The 18,211-nt window shown below is 43.0% G+C and overlaps 2 protein-coding genes and 1 long non-coding RNA gene across 4 annotated transcripts; 2 read left to right on the top strand and 1 right to left on the bottom strand.

Annotated features, from left to right (window-relative positions):
- Positions 1 to 261: 261 nt before the first annotated feature.
- Positions 262 to 1,738, top strand: LOC308404815 (uncharacterized protein). The gene is made up of 2 exons (XM_080895046.1): positions 262 to 991; positions 1,443 to 1,738. Exons 1-2 carry the CDS (start codon positions 290 to 292, stop codon positions 1,728 to 1,730), a joined length of 990 nt encoding a protein of 329 aa, XP_080751172.1. The 5' UTR covers positions 262 to 289; the 3' UTR covers positions 1,731 to 1,738.
- A 3,427-nt stretch (positions 1,739 to 5,165) lies between these two features.
- Positions 5,166 to 16,405, bottom strand: LOC308395523. Of its 2 annotated transcripts, none has more exons than XR_013971401.1 (5): positions 16,227 to 16,405; positions 12,924 to 13,035; positions 9,499 to 9,559; positions 5,408 to 5,535; positions 5,166 to 5,306 (listed from the first exon to the last, which is right to left on the bottom strand). It is a non-coding gene; the product is annotated as an uncharacterized lncRNA (long non-coding RNA). The 2 variants fall into 2 exon arrangements; XR_013971402.1 differs by having other exon boundaries at positions 5,421 to 5,535.
- Positions 16,406 to 16,763: 358 nt separating this feature from the next.
- On the top strand, positions 16,764 to 18,139 carry LOC308395509 (uncharacterized protein; the record flags this gene model as incomplete). Its single annotated transcript, XM_080880390.1, has 2 exons — positions 16,764 to 17,544; positions 17,921 to 18,139. Exons 1-2 carry the CDS (start codon positions 16,837 to 16,839, stop codon positions 18,137 to 18,139), a joined length of 927 nt encoding a protein of 308 aa, XP_080736516.1. The 5' UTR covers positions 16,764 to 16,836.
- Positions 18,140 to 18,211: the final 72 nt, after the last annotated feature.

Raw genomic sequence — 18,211 nt, 5'->3', positions numbered from 1 at the left:
GTGTGTTGTAATGTTATGATGAGGCTTCTGTTGCAAAGAAATATCATTATTTCCCTCTCCTCTCCTCTCCTCTACTACACTGATTAGGTGATGGGCCCCGGCAAAACTACGGTATGAGTATGAGTAACTCAGGGAGTGGTGAAAACATTCGTGATGGCAGGAATGCACACTTCAAAACCTGCTTCGCTAGGCGGTGCTGCCCTTCGGTGGGCGTTACTGCCTCTACCTAGGTAACATTCTCCTTATTTAAAAGCGCACGAGCTAGACACTTTACCTCCTCATTCACAGGATGAAGACTCTGAGCTTTTTGTGCATTCTTCTATTTTTATGCAGCGAGGTTTTCGGAAAGTTGATCCAAGCTCCTTTAGGAGATGACGTTGAGTTTCTGCTGTCAGAGGAGTGCCTGAAGGGACGGGGAACACTGAATCTACGAAGGAATGATGCCAGCACGGAGCTGATCGCCTCCCTGGAAAACGTCTGGAAACCCGGACCACAACATTCACACCGCGTGAATCAAAGAGGGCTCTCTCTCATCCTGGACAACGCAGATCTGAACGACGAAGGGCTGTACGAGTTTACATGCAACGGCAAAGACTTGGAAGCGATCAAGCTGGAAGTATTTGTCCCCTCTGAAGTTGATGTAACCGAGGGCGAGGATGCCACACTCCCGTGCCGCTCCGGCACCGCGGGCCAGTCCGTGAAATCTGCGCGCTGGAGGAAAAATGGAAACACGGTGCTTCAGCTGGATGCTAAAACAGGGGGAATCGCATACGGGGAAGACGTTGACACAAGCCGGGTGTCGATACCATCAGAGTGGGACCGACAAGCAGACCTGTCCCTCACCATAAAGGGAGTCCAGCAACAAGATGAAGGAGTTTATTACTGTGACATAGACAAGTGGGAGAGACACCGATCTGCTGTCCGCCTGCGAGTCCACCCTCAACTCCCCACAGCAGCCGGTAGCACACCTCTGCCTACAACCACACCGACGGTAAGTACACGGTAAGTGTGAATGGGTGTGAATGGGTGAATGCACAAGTTGTGTAAAGCGCTTTGAGTGCTCAGAAGAGTGGAAAAGCGCTATATAAGAACCAGTCCATTTACCATTTACCGACCACATTTAAATAGCTGCACACTGAACAGCAAGCTTTGACGGCTCGTTATTGGCGCGTTTGGCGCATCTGAATCTGGCGCCACTCTGCCAGATTTGCAGTCAGCGCTTCGGAGCAGTGGGTCAGTGTTTGAGTGGAGGACAGTGGGGTGATGTCACAGCACGCAGGCTTTCCACCAACACCTGAATTTGATGCCTTGCATAGTAGATAACATAACTGCACAGAAACATTGTGTATTGTGTTTTTGGTTTGTTTAAATTTACGCTGGCTAAATTTACGCACAAACCACACTCACTAACATGTCTGGTTCCTGTTTTCTTGTCCTCACAGCCATCAGAGTCCTCTGATAGGACAGGGATCACAGTGATCACATTCCTTGTAACAGCAGCTGTAACATCTGGGATCGTTGGTCCTCTGGCTTTCCTCTTGGGCCGGAAACGGAGGAGAGAAACGAGAGACGAGGAGACCGGAGCCCAACTAAACGGGTGCCATACCACCAATAATGATCAGTCATCAGGAGATCAGCACGTCTCTACAAATGACTTTAAAATGCCACCTGATGCTCCAGAGGAAATTACCCTACTGCCTAATGATAATAACAACAATGATAATGAATAAAAAATTAAATAAACATCTTTTTTTAAATAAAGGAACTGGTTCTTTTACTTGGAGATGCTCATCAGTGTCTCCATGTCTTCCTATCGTGTCTAAATTCACCGTCTGTGTTTACATGTATCAAGTTACACAGTATCTGCACACCAGTAACTTCAGTAACTTGGACCATAAAGAAAAACAAAACAAAACACACAAACACATACACTTTTGTGTTTTATTTATTTATTGGTGTTTTCTGCCAAGAGGAAATAATCCGTTTATAAACCTCTTATAAGCTTTAATTTTAGATTATAGGTTGTAGGATGAGGTGGTGATGGAGACCTTCAGCGACCCAGAACGATCACAAGAGGGCAAAAAGCCACAGGAAATGAAAGCTCATCGCATCTGTTCTGGAACATTTAGACTTAATGAGAAAATATTTCAAAGAATCAAATATGGACAAGCATAAGTAAAGTCTGGCATTTTCTTTCTGTAGTATGGTTTCTTGGTAAGCTTGTCCTTGCTAAAGCTGTGAATCTCATTCATTCACTTATTCATATTTAAATAAAAATTCCCAGTAGAAGGAGCACATTATGGCAGGTGGGACTCGTGCTCTCCTCAATTTCCAGAGGAAGTAGAAGCGAGTTTGAGCCTCCTTGGGCAGCGATGTGGTGCTGTGAGACGGAGAGGTCCTCGTTCAAGCTACAAACAGGCAGTAATTTAACAGCTATAAATCAGGAGGAGAAACGATCTCAAACATGAGGTTACAGCCAGCATCTCTGATGGATATAAGAGGTTTTATTTGCTGACAAACTGATTAAATTGTCTAAACTGTAGAAATTAGGGACACACACAAGAAAGATTCTTTTTCCCTTTGAATGCCTCTGTGGACAGTTTCCCCAGTGTAGCCCAGCAAAGACAAAGGTTATTGGAGGCAAATGGTTCAGGAAACACCGAGGCTGTTACACACTGGGAAAAAGTGTCTGGACCTGATCCAGGCTGTTCATGAATCAAAAGGAAATGAACAGACACGCTCGTTTTAATCCTCATTTCCTGAATATTCCTTCAGGAAAGACAAAATAATGCTCGTGTTGTAAAATGACCAACACTTTCATGACAGCGCAACCAAATGCAGGACACAGAGGCAGATAAAGTCAAATTAAAAGGCGAGACATTTATTCGCTTTAAATAAAAGTGTGAATCTACACAAAGTTCACCAAAACAGGGTGAATTCAATTAATCACCTGATAAGGATTTCAGATACAGCTAATACATCTACTTTATTTCCATAAAACCCTCCCTGTCATATTTATTTTAAAAAAGGGTTTTTTAAGGTACTTTTCATTAAGAAGTCAGAAACTATTTTCAGTCAGCATTAAGGACCCCAACACAGATCACCACTTTACAGACTTTTTATCACCATGTAAATATACAAAAACACAGCTTTGTGATTCATTGTTGACACTGGTGCTTCTTCTGCCCATGACTGTAGTGAACATCAGGCTCTGGCTGTTCAGTCAGGTCCAATAGAGCAGGGGTGTCAAACTCAAGGCACACTTTAGGTCGCGGGCCAAACAAGATAAACATTTATTGAACACTAAAACAATGTTTTTTAAACATAAATAGGAATAAAAACAGACAGGAATATTATTCCAGATTAAATAAACTTAAAAAAAGAAACTTTAACTTTAAATGTTTTGTTCTTCATAAAAATATATCCTGTCAAAATTATGCAAGTTAGAAATATGAACATGCTGCCAAAACCCCAGAAAAAATAAATGAAAGCAAACACAAGGTTGGAGCCGCATGTAGACGGAGCTGGGCACTGCTTCAGGAATGGAACTAATAAACTAATAAACTCTTCAGGCCATTCAGTGTCGTACTTTGCCTGAGTGCATCATTACACTGCAGCTCCATCTGAATCTGCACAGGTGTAGTTCAGTAAAGTGCGCTGACTTGATTCAACATTACTTGGCAACAGAGAAAGTGAGGCAGGTTGCACTGGTGACAGCTTCACTTGAAATGCCTTCACCGCATCATACATGCCATGTCCATGAACTGACAGGTTTCCTTGCTGAGCTCAAAAACTCTATTGAGAACTTTTATCCCAACTCAGCCAGCGGACCTCTGTATGATGAGGAATGTCAGCAAACTCTGAATCTATTTCCCACATAAAAGACTGAAATTGACGGTGATTTAAACCTTTAGTTCGGATAAAATTTACGGTTTGCGTTACGGCGATCATTATATGCTCCATTTTTAGGACTTTACCACCTTGCGTTTCCTGGTGTGTGATGCAGTGATATGCTGTTAACTCACCGGTACATTTCTCCTCCTGCATCTTTACTCACATCCTGCTGACTAGTCTGCTTTTTTCACCGCACAGCACCGGCGCTCCATCTGTTGTACGTTTCACGTCAGTTACACTTTGACATATGTTTTAAAAAATGTCTTTTCCTGTCGTTGTCCCGTGCATCGATTTAATGTTCAATATTTTCTCTCCACGGATGAAGATGACCAGCTGTGCAATGTCCATCATGTCTGTACTTTCATCCACAGCAAGAGCGTATGCAATAAAGTTTTTGCTTCTTTCACACAACTGTGTTCTTAAATCAGTGGCCATCTCACAAACCCGATCAGCAATTGTATTTCTCCTCAGGCTCACATTTGCCAAAATCTGCGTTTTGTCTGGACACAAGACGTTGCACACCTCCATCATGCAGCTCTTCAGAGTGGTAGCGGGCTGATGTGCCTTTCTCCTCTGCTACAATAAAACTTGCTTTCACAGCAGCTTCACTTTGTGATTTTGCTCTGGTGACAAACGTCTGCTGACATGTCAGATTCTTCTTCATTCTTCTACTTTCTTTATTTTCTGCTCTGCATTTAGGTTTTTCAGCTTATCCTGACGTTTTGTCTCGTCTTAAATTAAATTCCTTATACAGCCACATTAGCTCCACTAATAAGACACACGGGTTTACCAGTAATGTCTGTAAACATATATTCAGTCTCCCGCTGGCGCTGAAAGGCTCTGCTTTCAGAATCAACTTTTCTCTCCACCATTGTGAGCGGCTAGCTTCGCAAAAAGTTTGACTTGATTGACGCGGAAATGTTCCCAGTTAGCCTAGCGTTCAGCAAAGAGGCTGCAGCGCTGCATTATGGGATCTGTAGTTTGTACATTATTAGCACCTCATATCGCCGGGCCATGCATAACAATAATAGTACGTCTATATAAAATGATCTCGCGGGCCGGATATAAATGTACACCGGGGTGGATGTGGCCCGCGGGCCTTGACTTTGACACATGTGCAATAAAGGATATGCTGTGTGAGGGAAGCTCTTCACTGATCTTCCATTTGTAAGAGTAGCTCAGGATCAGCAGCTGTTCTGCTTTGCCTCAGTAAATGCTGTCAACTATCCAACCAACCAGGGTTTACATCATTACAACCGCAGCAGCAGCAGCAGCAGCAGGTACAAATGACCTCTGAGTGCATACAGACTAAACCTGACATTAACATTTCCTCTAACACACTCACCTCTTCAACATCAAGTGACCGCAAAGTGGAAAAGGAGACCAGCTGCAGAGCAGAGTGATGGTGAACACTGGAAAAAAGAAAAATACATTTTATCTGTTTAATTTAATCACCATTCATTCATATTTACACAGGATTTTAGATGTGACATAATATGAGATAAACACTAACAGTGATGGCTGACCTCAGAAAGTCAGACGGGGGACTTTCAATAATCCTGCTGGTCGCCACGGTGACCAATTTATGGCCTCATAAGCCACAGAAGCACAAAGAGGAGGTCAGGACTCAGAGCGAAACTCCTGCAACAAACAAACAAACACGTGTGAATCTCAAGTGTTTGATGGTTTTCAAAGTGAAAACTCAACTGAGGAACGACAATCAGGGCCTGATGCTGTGAAACTGCAAGAATGAAACATGTAAAAACAGATTTGGCACTGCAGGGGCAGCTCACACATCCTACTACCTCACCTGCAGTCAGCCTGAAATCCAGAGCCACACCACTGTACCTGCCTCTCTCTTCACATGTTGCCTCCGATGAGAATCCTGACACCCCTCCCCGCCCCAACACTTTCACTGATGACCAGGTTCAGAGGCAAATGAGGAGACTCATGATAAGTTAGCAGCGATGCAGGTGGATGCTTCTTTGGTGTCCTGGATTGTTGATTACCTGACAGGAAGACCACAATATGTACGTCTCCCACAGTGTGTGTCTGACAAAATGATCAGCAACACAGGGGACTGTCCTCTCCCCCTTCCTCTTCACCCTTCAGCCACTGCACAGAGACCTGCCATCTTCAGAGGTTTTCTGATGACTCTGCGGTGGTTGGATGCATCAGCAGGGATGATGAGTCAGAGTACCGGGCTGTGGTCGACTCCTTTGTCACGTGGTGTGAGCAGAATCATCTGCAGCTCAACGTGGCAAAGACCAAGGAACTGATCGTGGACTTCAGGAAGACCAGGAAACACTTGACCCCTGTTTCAATCCAGGGGGTCAGTGTTGACATTGTGGAGGACTATAAATACCTCAAAGTATACACTGACAAACTGGACTGGGCTAAAAACACCACAGCACTTTACAGGAAGGGCCAGAGTCATCTCTATTTTTTGAGGCGACTGAGGTTCTTCAACATCTCTCGGACAATGCTCAGAAAATGCTGACCACAATGTGTCTGTTGTGGTCAGTGCGATCCTCTATGCTGTTGCATGCTGGGGGAGTAGAGGGTTGCTGATGGACTCTCTTAAGGTGGTGTCGGAGAGGCGAATGTTGTCCAAGATAAAGACAATGTTGGACAACTCCTCCCACCCACCCCGTGATGTACTGGTTAGCCACAGGAACACATTCAGTGAGTGACTGAGATTACCAAAAACCACCACTGAACGACACAGGAAGTCATTCCTGCCTGTGGCAATTTCCCTGTACAACTCCTCCACCTAACACACTGTTTATTGCAATAGCTACACCCTTTTTACACATTCAGCACAGCTTTGATCTTAATGTGACCGAGTGAGTCATTTGTGAGCACAGCTGTTTAGTTATAGAGTGTGAAGAGAAGTCTTGTGCCACTCCTTGTTTCTTCATATTTTGCTTCAGAGCAGCCAGACTTTGTCATTTTCCAAGTGGTCTTGAGTGATTGCAACATTCACGTCACATCTGTATCTGTATTCCTGGAAAACTATTTATACACTGATAAAACTAAGGGTGGATTCTTTTAGAAGATCCTCAACATGAAACTCCAAACGGTCGCAGCAGATGGCCCCGCCCCTCCCTGAGCCTGGTTCTGCCGGAGGTTTCTTCCTGTTAAAAGGGAGTTTTTCCTTCCCACTGTTGCCAAAGTGCTTGCTCATAGGGGGTCATATGATTGTTGGGTTTTTCTCTGTATCTATGAAGCGCCTTGAGGCGACTTATGTTGTGATTTGGCGCTATATAAATAAAATTGAATTGAATTGAATGGAAACCTCACACTTCATATACAGAACGAGAATCACAATTTGAGTGTTTTGCCTCTGTTCCTTCAACAATAGTTCTCTCTCTCTTGCTGAAACAAAGGAAACAAATGCATCCTGAAAAGATGTGCATAAATAAAAACTGTCCAGGAAAGCTCTCAGTGAAAGCCAAACTGTAACAAACAGAAACATGTTCATTAAATGTAAGGACCAATTTCACCTTATACACCAACACTAACACACACTGTGAGTCCCTGAAGTTGAACAAATTAACATCTGCATCAATGTTACACTCCAATCTGAGCCACCAAGCAGCAGGAAAAATAAACAATGGTATATAGTGAGCGTGACACAAAGCATATGAACTATGCATGAGTGTAAAATGAGTGGAGTAACTGGTTAAATATATTTGATGGTGCCGGTTATGTGCACACTCACACTCCCTGTCTTCGAGGCAGGCTGGAACCTTAACATGGTTTACACTGTTTTGATTACAGGGATGTGGTTACATGGTGACAGCGCAACGTGAATGCTGTCACTGACTGAAGACAACATGTCCTGCTTCACCCTTTTAAATGAACAGCAACAAAATGCACAGATCATTGAATTCTGCACTCATCAGTGCCAGTGCTGCTTTTGCTGCTGTATTTGTTATATTCTTTATTAAGCACTAAAGTAGGTCAAGTCAAAAGTAATCTGAAGTAGATGTGAAAGAAGTTCAAGGGAGAGTGCACAGAGACTAAAAAAAAGAAAAAACAGAATCAAAGATAAAACACAATCAAGAGTTTGCTGAGGTTTCACGTTTTGTTGAGCCATGTAATGCAAACAAGTGGTACACACTTGAGAACTGAATCTCTATAGTTTCATTCCTCATATTTGGGTATTTTGCAAGACTTGTTTTCACTGCCTGAGGCAAACATACACTGTGGACAACAACCAGACTGTGATGACACGAGTAAAGAGAAACAAGCAGGCAGTGAAGGTGAACCAAGTGTCAACAAATGCACACTTCGACATCCTGGAACGAGTGGGGCATTTATGAGTACAGCTATACAGTTACACAGTGCTGTGCAAAAGTCCTGAACCACCACTTGTTTCTTCATGTTTTGCTTCAGAAGACCCTGCATTTGTCACTCACTCACTGTGACTAATCAAATATCCCCTCTCGAGTACCCGTCCTTTATGATGCTAAGAAGAGGATCATCCTCAGTTGATCCTCAGGATCAAAAACATGATCATCAGGATCAAAACTCAAATGGGGTTTTGTGTTTACTTGTACATGAATGAACTGATGCTCCTCAGCAGTTTATGCAAATAAAACCACATTTTAACTGTGTGTGAATGCACAGTATGTGCCAGACCACAACAAAGAGGTAACGCATAAATAGACTGAAGTCACTCAGCTGCACAGCACTTAGTGAATGTTCAAAATGTCACTAAATCTGCCCAATTTCATGTTAATGTGATGTTCAAACTGTGAAGGATTCCTATCCATCAATAGTGTGTCTGTAGTATATGCAAATAACTTTCCCTTCAGTATTCACTCCACTGCAATGACAGAATCGAGCCAATCAACCTGTGTTTTACGTTTCAACTGCACGTTTTGGTTAAAAGTGAAACAAAGAAACGTTGAAAGAGGAAACAGAGAAAGGAAGACGAAACTTCTTAAATGTTGCACTGTTTGAAATTCTGCAGTAAAATTGCAGCTTTTTAAGCCTAAAATAATGTTCTTAATTTTCTGAGATGAAAACTCTGAAAATTTCTCTGTAATTAATGACTCCAGACTAACTGGGTGGGATTTACTACAGAACCGGTGAGTGTAACACAAAGCATATGAACTATTCATGAGTGTAAAATGAGTGGAGTAACTGGTTAACTTTAAATATATTTGATGGTGTCAGTCATGTGCACTGACTCACACTCCTCGTCTTCAACGCAGGCTGGAACCTGAAGCTTAGTCTAAACTTTACACTGATAACACCCAAACTGTGACAGTGCGTGAGTGAAGAGAAACAAGCAGGCAGGAATGTGAACCAAGCATCAACAAATGAGTTCAAACAAAGAAGTGTGTTCTTAATTTTTTTGAATTAACAACACACTTTATTCAGTATTTATTCCTATATTGTTGTGAATAATATAACAAAATTTGTTGATATATCCTGATAAAAATAGCGCCCTAAATTTAAATCACAGAGCAATCAATCAATAGGCAAAAAGATGTCGCCTGCTTTACTACCTTTATGATCAATGCTGGATTTTGTATTACACATAAAGAAAAGGGCAGTTCATCAAAAGAGAGAAAGCACAAGATTTCTTACCAGATGTTGATCGTCAGCCTGCTGGACACTCTTAAGTCAGTATCAGAAGAATCCAGCGTACCTGCATTAATGAACAAAGAGGTCAAATGTGAAAAGCTTTCCTAAATACTGCAACTAAAGTCCTCTGTCTAAAACAGAAACTGCTGAGTAATCTCAGCATTGGTCATAGGGAATTTCACATTCAAGTGAGTGAACAGAGACTGAAGCAAAAAGAAGAAGAAGAAAAGGGAAGATGTGAACGCTTATTAGGTTACACAGAAATTCACACACACTCCTTCCAGCATTTATCTCAGAACAAATATAAACATCCAGCCAGCTCTGCCTAAACTGGCTGCCCCTAAAAGCCTGCATTACCACCACGAAGGGCAAGTATGTATTTCAGCATGTAGAAACAGACCAATAAGACCTACAGTGGAGTAAACTGTGTACTCGCTTGTGTATCATAAAAACTGTCAAAGGAAGTTTCTGTGTAACCAGGCAGGTTTCAGTCCTTCACACAGACATAACTTTGACCTGCTGCCAAATTTGCACTAAAATGATCAGCACTGTTCAAGCAGCAGTTTTACAGTCAGGACGTAGATCTCTGAATCTGGGACTTTGCTGGTAAGGGTTACTGGTTCATTCAGCAATAATATGAGTGCTTGAATGTAACTGAAAGTGGAACAAACTGAGGGCATTAGTCGTCTGGAGTCCACTTTTTAAATTCAGGCCATGGGCATTTTGTTCTGACTGTCACAATAACATCAGTGATGGCCCAACAGTGAGGCCTGGTCTCTCCCTCTCTCTACACTCACTTCCACTGCACTCACAACAATACTGTCAGACAACTGACAGGCTGGCCGTCTGCCAGCTGAGGCTCAGTGGACTCATTCAGTAGCTCAGTGACACTAAACTAACGCTAATCTACTATTGAATGACTGAACCACTCAAAGCTACTTCAGTTACATTGTGATTGTAATTTCCTGTTTAAACACCATCAATACTGATAAAAGACGACTCTCTCTCTCTCACACACACACACACACACACACACACACACACACACACACACACACACACACACACACAGGACCATTAGACTGCTGTATACTGTAAGACATCTCTAACGTTTGTGTTTAAAATATGACAGGAACACAAACAGAAAATTAACTAATGTGATCTTTTGTGCTCTCAGTCACTGTTTTAACTGATATTAATGGTGATCATCTATCAGTCGTTTAATAGTTTTTCACTCTGTCTTTACATCTGGATGAAAGTCATATCAGCAGCACATTTAAAAAAAATTTCCTTTGGACATTTTACTCGATGGTGCCAGATTAAGTCTTCATTCAACCACACATCTCCTAACCACACATCTAACCACAGTGAAGCAGCAGCATATATTCCCCTTCACCTGTTACTCTTCACTTGTACACATTTGTTCTCACACTTTGATCATTAAGCACCATCTTGAACTTAACAGTACTGTATTTGATGTTATCATAAAATTCTTTATGCACACATGTCAGTTATGAAAAGCAAAGTCATTGTCGTTCTGCAGCAGCCAGTTTGAACCAAGCTTTAGCTGTCAGACAGATGGCCTCACATTTGACTCTAGAATCGAGGGGGGGAAAAGCACGGCTCAACAAATTCACCTCAGTCCACCACATTTCCCCGAACTGAGAGGGAGTCCTCTTGAGTCATTGCCAGCGACATGTGCAGCAAAAATCTGAGAATGTATGCTTGGTCAAGAAATCTTCATTGTACCCAACATCCTAACTGTTATGGTCCTGTGTCGCTGACTCAGCGTTTTGAGTTTATTACTATTATATTCTAGTTTCTTCTGATTTTGTATCAGTCCTTAAAGTTTTTTTGGTTTTTGTGTCTTGTTATACCTGCCCGCGCGCTCTCCCGGCGTTTTGTTCATGTCCTTGAGTGTGTGATTGTAAAACTGTACTTCCTGTTTTACTTTGAAGGTCTGTATCTGTTATTTCTGTGTTTAGCTTGTGTCTTCCTGTCATCATGTGAATTAGGGTCAGCTGTGCTTCAATGCCTGATTGTGTGTGTATTTATAGTGGGTGTCGGACTGTGCTCTTTGTTGGTTCGTCTGCGTTTGACGGTGTTTTGTTCATCGTTCTGCGTCTCGTGTCATGTTTTCAGGTTTGTCTTTAGTTTTCCCAGTATAAGTTTTGGTAGCTTTTCATTCCTCGTTCCCAGTTTCTGCCACTTTGGTCACTTGTAAAAAAAACACTCACTCACATCACAGCCTTTGCATGTTGCATTTTGGGTCCCTTTCTCCACAAATACCCCAGGGCTTGCCTCGGCAGCTGTGACACTAACAACAGAGGGTTTCCATTATCCCCCAAAAACTGTTTGACTAACTCAGCAAGTTGGAACTGAGTACCGCTCTCTGCAGATACTAGATTTCCTGTCAGAGGCCTCAGTCCGTCCAAATTGGCGAAAACCTCTCCAGCACCATCAGGCTGAGCACAGGAGCTCCTCAGGGCTGTGTTCTCAGCCCACTGTTGTTCACTCTCCTGACACATGACTGCACCGCTCTACACAGCTGTAACCACGTTTGCTGATGACAAAACCGTGGTTGGACTCACCAGCAGCAACGATGAGTCAGTGTATAGAGATGAGGTTCAGCAGCTGGCGTTCTTTTTACAAATCAATATTGTTTATATGGACAGCAAATTTCCCCCCCAAAAAAGTGCACATGTAAAACTGCGGTGTTAAGGGATGCGGTTGAAAAATGTGGGCATGCCTAACTTTTGTGCTGGTGAGCCTAAGAAAAAAGTTAGGTGCACCAGTGCAACTGTGGCAAAAAGATAGCTGAATCACTGTGGTTTACACTGGCTGCCTGCTGGGGCTGTGCTGATGGATGTTAATGTTGCAGATCAGCGAATAAATACGGTGGGCAACTAGAGGCGGGAATCCCCAGACAGCCCACGATAGGCTCCTATTACAATACTTCCCTCATGATAGTAGATTAATGTGATTTATAAACATTTTGCAACATTCTGAGTATTGCAATAAGACAAAGTGATTTATCACGTTTTCACTGCAAATGATGTCCTCAAAGCTAAACTTTGTGAATATCGTTTTGTTTTTTTTAAGCAAATAAAAATCTAAAAAGTGTGCAGTGCATTTGTGTTCAGCCCCCTGTACTCTGATACCCCTAATTAAAATCCAGTGCAATCAAGATCCTTCAGAGTCACCGAATTAGATAATAGAGTTGACCTGTGTGTCATTTCGTCTCATTATAAATACATCTGCTCTGTGAAGCCTCAGTGATTTGTTAGATAACATTAGCTAATAAACAGGATCATGAAGACCAAGGAAGTCACCAGACAGGGATAAAGTTGTAGAAATATCCCAAGAGCATCTCAAGCAGCACTCCATCATCCAAAAATAGAGAAAGCATGCTACAACTGCAAACCTACCAAGACATGGTCATCCTGGTCAGAGAAGCTTCCAGGAGGCCCATGGTCAGTCTGAAGAAGCTGCAGAAATCCACAGCTCAGGTGGGAGAATCTGTCCACAGGACAACTGTAACTGTAAGAGTGACAAGAAGAAAGCCATTGTTGACAGAAAGACATAAAAAGTGCAGTTTACCATGAGCCATGTAGGAGACGCCGCAAACTTGTGGAAGAAGGTGCTCAGGTCAGACGAGACCGAAGTTGAACGTTGTGCTCTAAATGCAAAGAGCTAGTGTGGCAGAAAACGTTAGCTGAAAAACATGACACATCTCAGCTGGTGTGCAGTGTTTCCTCAAAAGAAAAGAAGAAGTTCTACTGTGATAGTTTTAAGCCATGAATTTGTCGATCCTTCTTCCCCATTTTTTAATATAAGAACTGGTTGTTTGGTGCGCTGAGGTTAATGGAAAGTTGTGTAAATCATGTTTGGATTTTTAAACTAATTTTCCACGCCTAATAACAATAACAACATTATAAATGATTACAGTGAATAAGGCTAATAGGACCAGAGCAGAAAGATTCACTGCTGCAGAAGCCTCGAGAAAAATGAGTCAAGCCCAAAGGAGACGAGTCAGCATCACACACAAAGATCTCAGCAGGAGCAGACACAAACCTGGCCTTCCTGAAGGAGGACGAGGGCCTGACTGCTGAGAGTAATTCATAAAGAGAGGGGTGTTCACCCACTACCCGCTGGACACAGAAGTCTGTTGAATGCTGATTGGTTGGGAGTTCACGCAGAGTTCACCAGGAACAGAACTACAAACTGCATATGTGACCCACAGCTGTGAGTGTTAACATGCCTGCTGCATCCTGACCCACAGCAAATGTAACATGAACTACTTTCCACAACACAACACAACACAAGCCACACTTTATTATAAACCTCCCTGAACAACAGACAGCACTTCTTTACACAGTGTTGCCTTCATAGTTGAGTGAAGCCAACACTGTGGACTCGTAGAGCCACTCGTCTACAGCATGAGTCAGAACACTAGCTCTCCCTCTCTAGCTTGATCAGTGAGAAAACAAATGTAATCTGAAAACATGTACTTCCACAAAAAGCTATAAATGAACATCTCATGCTGCTGAGCTGTGACTCACAGAAAACTGAAATTAAAAGTAAGTGGGACTATTTCACCTCATACACCAACACTAACAGGCACGTTGAGCGCTCAGTCACTCCATCATTGTTTCTCTTCAATATAAACAATGGAAACGCCGGAAAGATAAATGATGGCAGATTTTACTGCAAGATTCTGCATTTGTCAGAAAGAAACTTGACATGCCGACAGAGTTCTACCTCCAAAACAATAAGAAAGACACAGACTGATCTTATGGGCTGAACACTGCTCTTTACTGACACCCTGCTGGCAGACTGCACAGACAGTGTGAGCACCAGATTCATTTTTTCATTAGTTCAAAGTATACAAAGAAGAAAAAGCAAGAAAATTTCTGATCAAACTAACCCACTGATCAGACTTCGATTAAACATCATCATTAAACATCATCCACAGTTCTCAGGGAGAAAATGAGAAACACTACAGATGTTTGTGGTCTAACAAGTTTCATCACAGCACATGTGTGACTCAGCACAGGAAAAGACGGCTAAAAATCTTGGCTGACCTGTTCAGTAATGACAATCCTTCCTGTGCATTTCTGGCCACTTTTTCCACCACAGCTTTTGACCTTTTTGTCAATAAATAACAATGATCACCTCATTATAACTAAAAAATAATCACCAGTGAAATATCTGGAGAGAGATTGCTGAAATTCAAATAAAGAAAACTACATGACTCAACTACGTGCAGCTGCACATAGTGCACTATGTGCAGCTGCACATAGTGCACTATGTGCAGCTGCACATAGTGCACTATGAGATTGCTGAAATTCAAATAAAGAAAACTACATGACTCAACTACGTGGTGCACTATGTGGTGCACCACGTAGTTGAGTCATGTAGACACAAAGAAATCCAGCAATTCTTGATATTTGCATATTGTCACTTTAGTTTGTTATAAGTTATTGAAAGTCACACTAACGGATTCAAACCTGTTTTAGTTAGACAGAATTAAAAGGTGAATAAAATTGGTTGTTCTGTGTCTGTTTTGATCATGTGTGCGTTGCAGTTAGTTTGGCATTTTTAATAACAAGAAATAATTAGAGTAAATAAATAAATAGCCTGGAAAATAAAGGCTAAGCTCCTGGTTGTGGAATTATTGAGTATTAATAAATAGACAGGTTCTTCTAAAGTGTTCTTCTACTCTGAGCACTGCTTTCTAGCTAACATTTGCATATGCATCGAAAAGCAACCTGTATCTAGTATCTTGCCCAAGGATATTTTGCGTGCAGACTGGAGCAGATGTTGGGATTAAACCAGTTGAGCAGACAGAAAGAAAGCTGAAGCCTGACCCTGACCTCCAGCAGGCTCCGGGTACTCGCATCATAACCTGGTCCACTCCCTCAGTAGCTTGCCCTGGCACACACATTCGCCCTCCACCATCTTGACCTCCAGCAGGCCCCAGGGACCAACACCCTACCCTGGTCAAGTCCCCCGGTAGCTTGCTATCTTACAACCACATTCCACCACCTACCCACCATAGACCTTGGCCTCCAGCAGGACCCAGGTACCCACATTTAAGCCCCATCCTACTGACAAAAAAAAACCCCCTCAGGCCCCTGGTATTCAAGAGAACAGGAGTGGCCTGGGTGGGTAAATCGTAGGAAATGTCACAGTGGCAGCAGGGTTTGGTTTGTGGCTCAGCTGCAGGGGAGGGGTGGTCCAGTGGATTAAGGGGCAGTGCTACGGGGAGAGACTGGTCAACCCAGCTGTGGCCAGTTGGTTAATCGTGTCTCTCTGGTCTTTAAAAACAGTAGTTTTCAGACCAGGGTGGCGACAGTGGAGAACTGAAAGTGACGGCTTGCGCAGCCAGTTGAATAATAAAAACGCTTTAAAATTATATTGCATTAACTTCCTTCTTATACTGGGGTCAGAAAAATTAAGACTAGTTTCAATAAAACCATAAGATACACTAAAAGTGGATTATAAACAGACTTTTGTTGTCGATGTCGTCGTGCTTATTAGCCGTGCTAAGCTAAACATTGTTCTAGTCCTTCCTCTGGTTCAGTTGAAACGCTTAACTAGTGTCTCATTAGCTGGGATGTATTTGAGCGGCATCAATAATCATGGGGACGCCTGAACACTTCCACATTTTCTGGATATTTCCCAAAGGTTTTAGCTAGTTAGCTCAAGTTCAGCTAGTAAGATGTTACCTGAAGTCCAGACGTTGTTTCCAAACTGCGGTGTGTACATAAGCCTGGGTATCAACTCTCTAAGGTCGTTATCCCCCTGACCGCACAGACTGTGGGGACAGTTTGTCATTTTCGACTGTTTCTAGCTCACTTTTCTCTCCCAGTCAAATGAACCTGGTAGCTAACGAGAGCAGTGCCTGCTCAGCAGATCACTTCCTGCTGGAGGCGACGTGCCAAGATCAGTGTTTTATTCCGTTTATTACGCATAAAAACAGCATAAATACATGTATCTGAGGTTAAAGGGTAACAACGCCGGCTGTGTCATGTGCAACAACGCATTTACCCATCTATAATAATAATAACAATAATAATAATAATAACAACAACAATAACAACAACAACAACAACAACAACAATAATAATAATAATAATAATAATAATAATAATAATAATAATAACAGTTCAGTCATAGGAGTCGCTGTTTCAGACAAGTCAATTGGCCAATTGGGCATCGTGCTCTCATGCGGCTCAGACCGGTTTTCGGACGGTGTGGAACACCCGCGCCACTCACCACCGACTATAAAAAGTCAGCTTGCGCGTGAACGGCGCACATTTTTCCCCCGCGTGCAAGATGAGTGCTACATCAGTCCGCCTCACTTACATTGTTCTTCTTCTTCTTTTTATCGGCCGGGTGTCTGGGAAACTGATCCAGGCCGCTGCAGGAGACGATGTTAAGTTTGCCCTGACAGAGAAGTGCAAGACGGGAAAAGTCACACATCAGCTGATGGATGGCACCGATCAGCTGGTTGCCTTTCTTGACGGTGTCTGGAAGCCGGGACCGGGTTACATTAACCGGGTGGTTTACAGCGCCGACTCTCTGATATTAAAGAGAGCAGATTTCAACGATCACGGCTATTACGCGTTTACCTGCAACGACAAACAGAGGGGGGAACTGGAAGTGTTGCACGTTTTTCTGCCCTATAAACTTGTCGCACCCCGGGATGAAGGTGCCACCCTGCCGTGTCGCTCCGTTACAGTCGGTCAGGCAGTAAAATCTGTGCGCTGGAGGAGAGACGGAGAGCTGGTGCTGGAGCTGAATCCTCTGTCTAAGCAAATCACCTACGGGGACGACTATAATGAAAGCCGAGTGTCCATACCATCAGACTGGTACCAGCGAGGAGACCTGTCCCTCACCGTGAAGCGAGCTCAGCTCCGAGACGAGGGAGTGTATTACTGTGACGTGGAGAAGATAGAGAAACACCGCTCTGCTGTCCACCTGCACGTCTCCACACCATCACCACCACCGGGCAGCACCTCACAGCCTACAACCACACCCACGGTAAGAATTTAAGTAGTTTCACACGTCACTCTAAACCTTAATCGTCCACAGTTTAATCACTGCAGACTGACTGAAAGACTTTAAGTAACGTGGCCATAAAGATTAGTAGGACAGGCCAAAGGGAAGCGGTCCTGTCAGCAAAGAACAGTCAAAATTCAGACGCAGCGGGTCAGCAGGAACATGTGCTTACAGATGTGCAAAGATAGAGGGTTGTGGTCTGTCCACCGAGGACTGACACACAGACTGTATAAAAAGATCTCACCTTTATGTTGAGCTTTACAGTGTAAAATGTTTTATTTTAACTTTAACTGAAAGCATTAAAAGTCAGTTAAAACTGCTCACTAACATTTCTGCTCTGTCTTCTTGTCCTCTGCAGCCATCTGAGTGCTCCGACTGGTCGTGGAGAACATTCTTCATAACAGCAGCTGTATTTGTGATCGTTGCCCTGCTTGTTTGGCTCGGCTGGTTTCTGAGGGACAGGAAATTTAATGTGTGCACTCGAGGAGGAGGAGGCACTGAAGAGGACAGAGAATCAGACTGTGACCAGCACAGCATGCTAAAGTCAAATGGAAACCCTGACTTTACCCACAACTGATGAGTGAAAAAACAACAACAGCTCATCCCTTTAAGTATTTGAACTCGCCACCTTTATGACGGCACCACTGTG

Source organism: Rhamphochromis sp. 'chilingali' (genome assembly GCF_963969265.1).
Source record: "Rhamphochromis sp. 'chilingali' genome assembly, chromosome: 1".
NCBI classification, from domain to species: Eukaryota; Metazoa; Chordata; class Actinopteri; order Cichliformes; family Cichlidae; genus Rhamphochromis; species Rhamphochromis sp. 'chilingali'.
The sequence above is the reverse complement of the archived record's forward strand: the minus strand, read 5'-3'. Positions and strand labels throughout refer to the sequence as shown.

Coding starts and splice junctions, on each gene's coding strand:
- LOC308404815 (XM_080895046.1), top strand. CDS start 290: ATGAAGACTCTGAGCTTTTTGTGCATTCTTCTATTTTTATGCAGCGAG. Junction 992..1,442: donor TGCCTACAACCACACCGACG/GTAAGTACACGG, acceptor TTGTCCTCACAG/CCATCAGAGTCCTCTGATAG.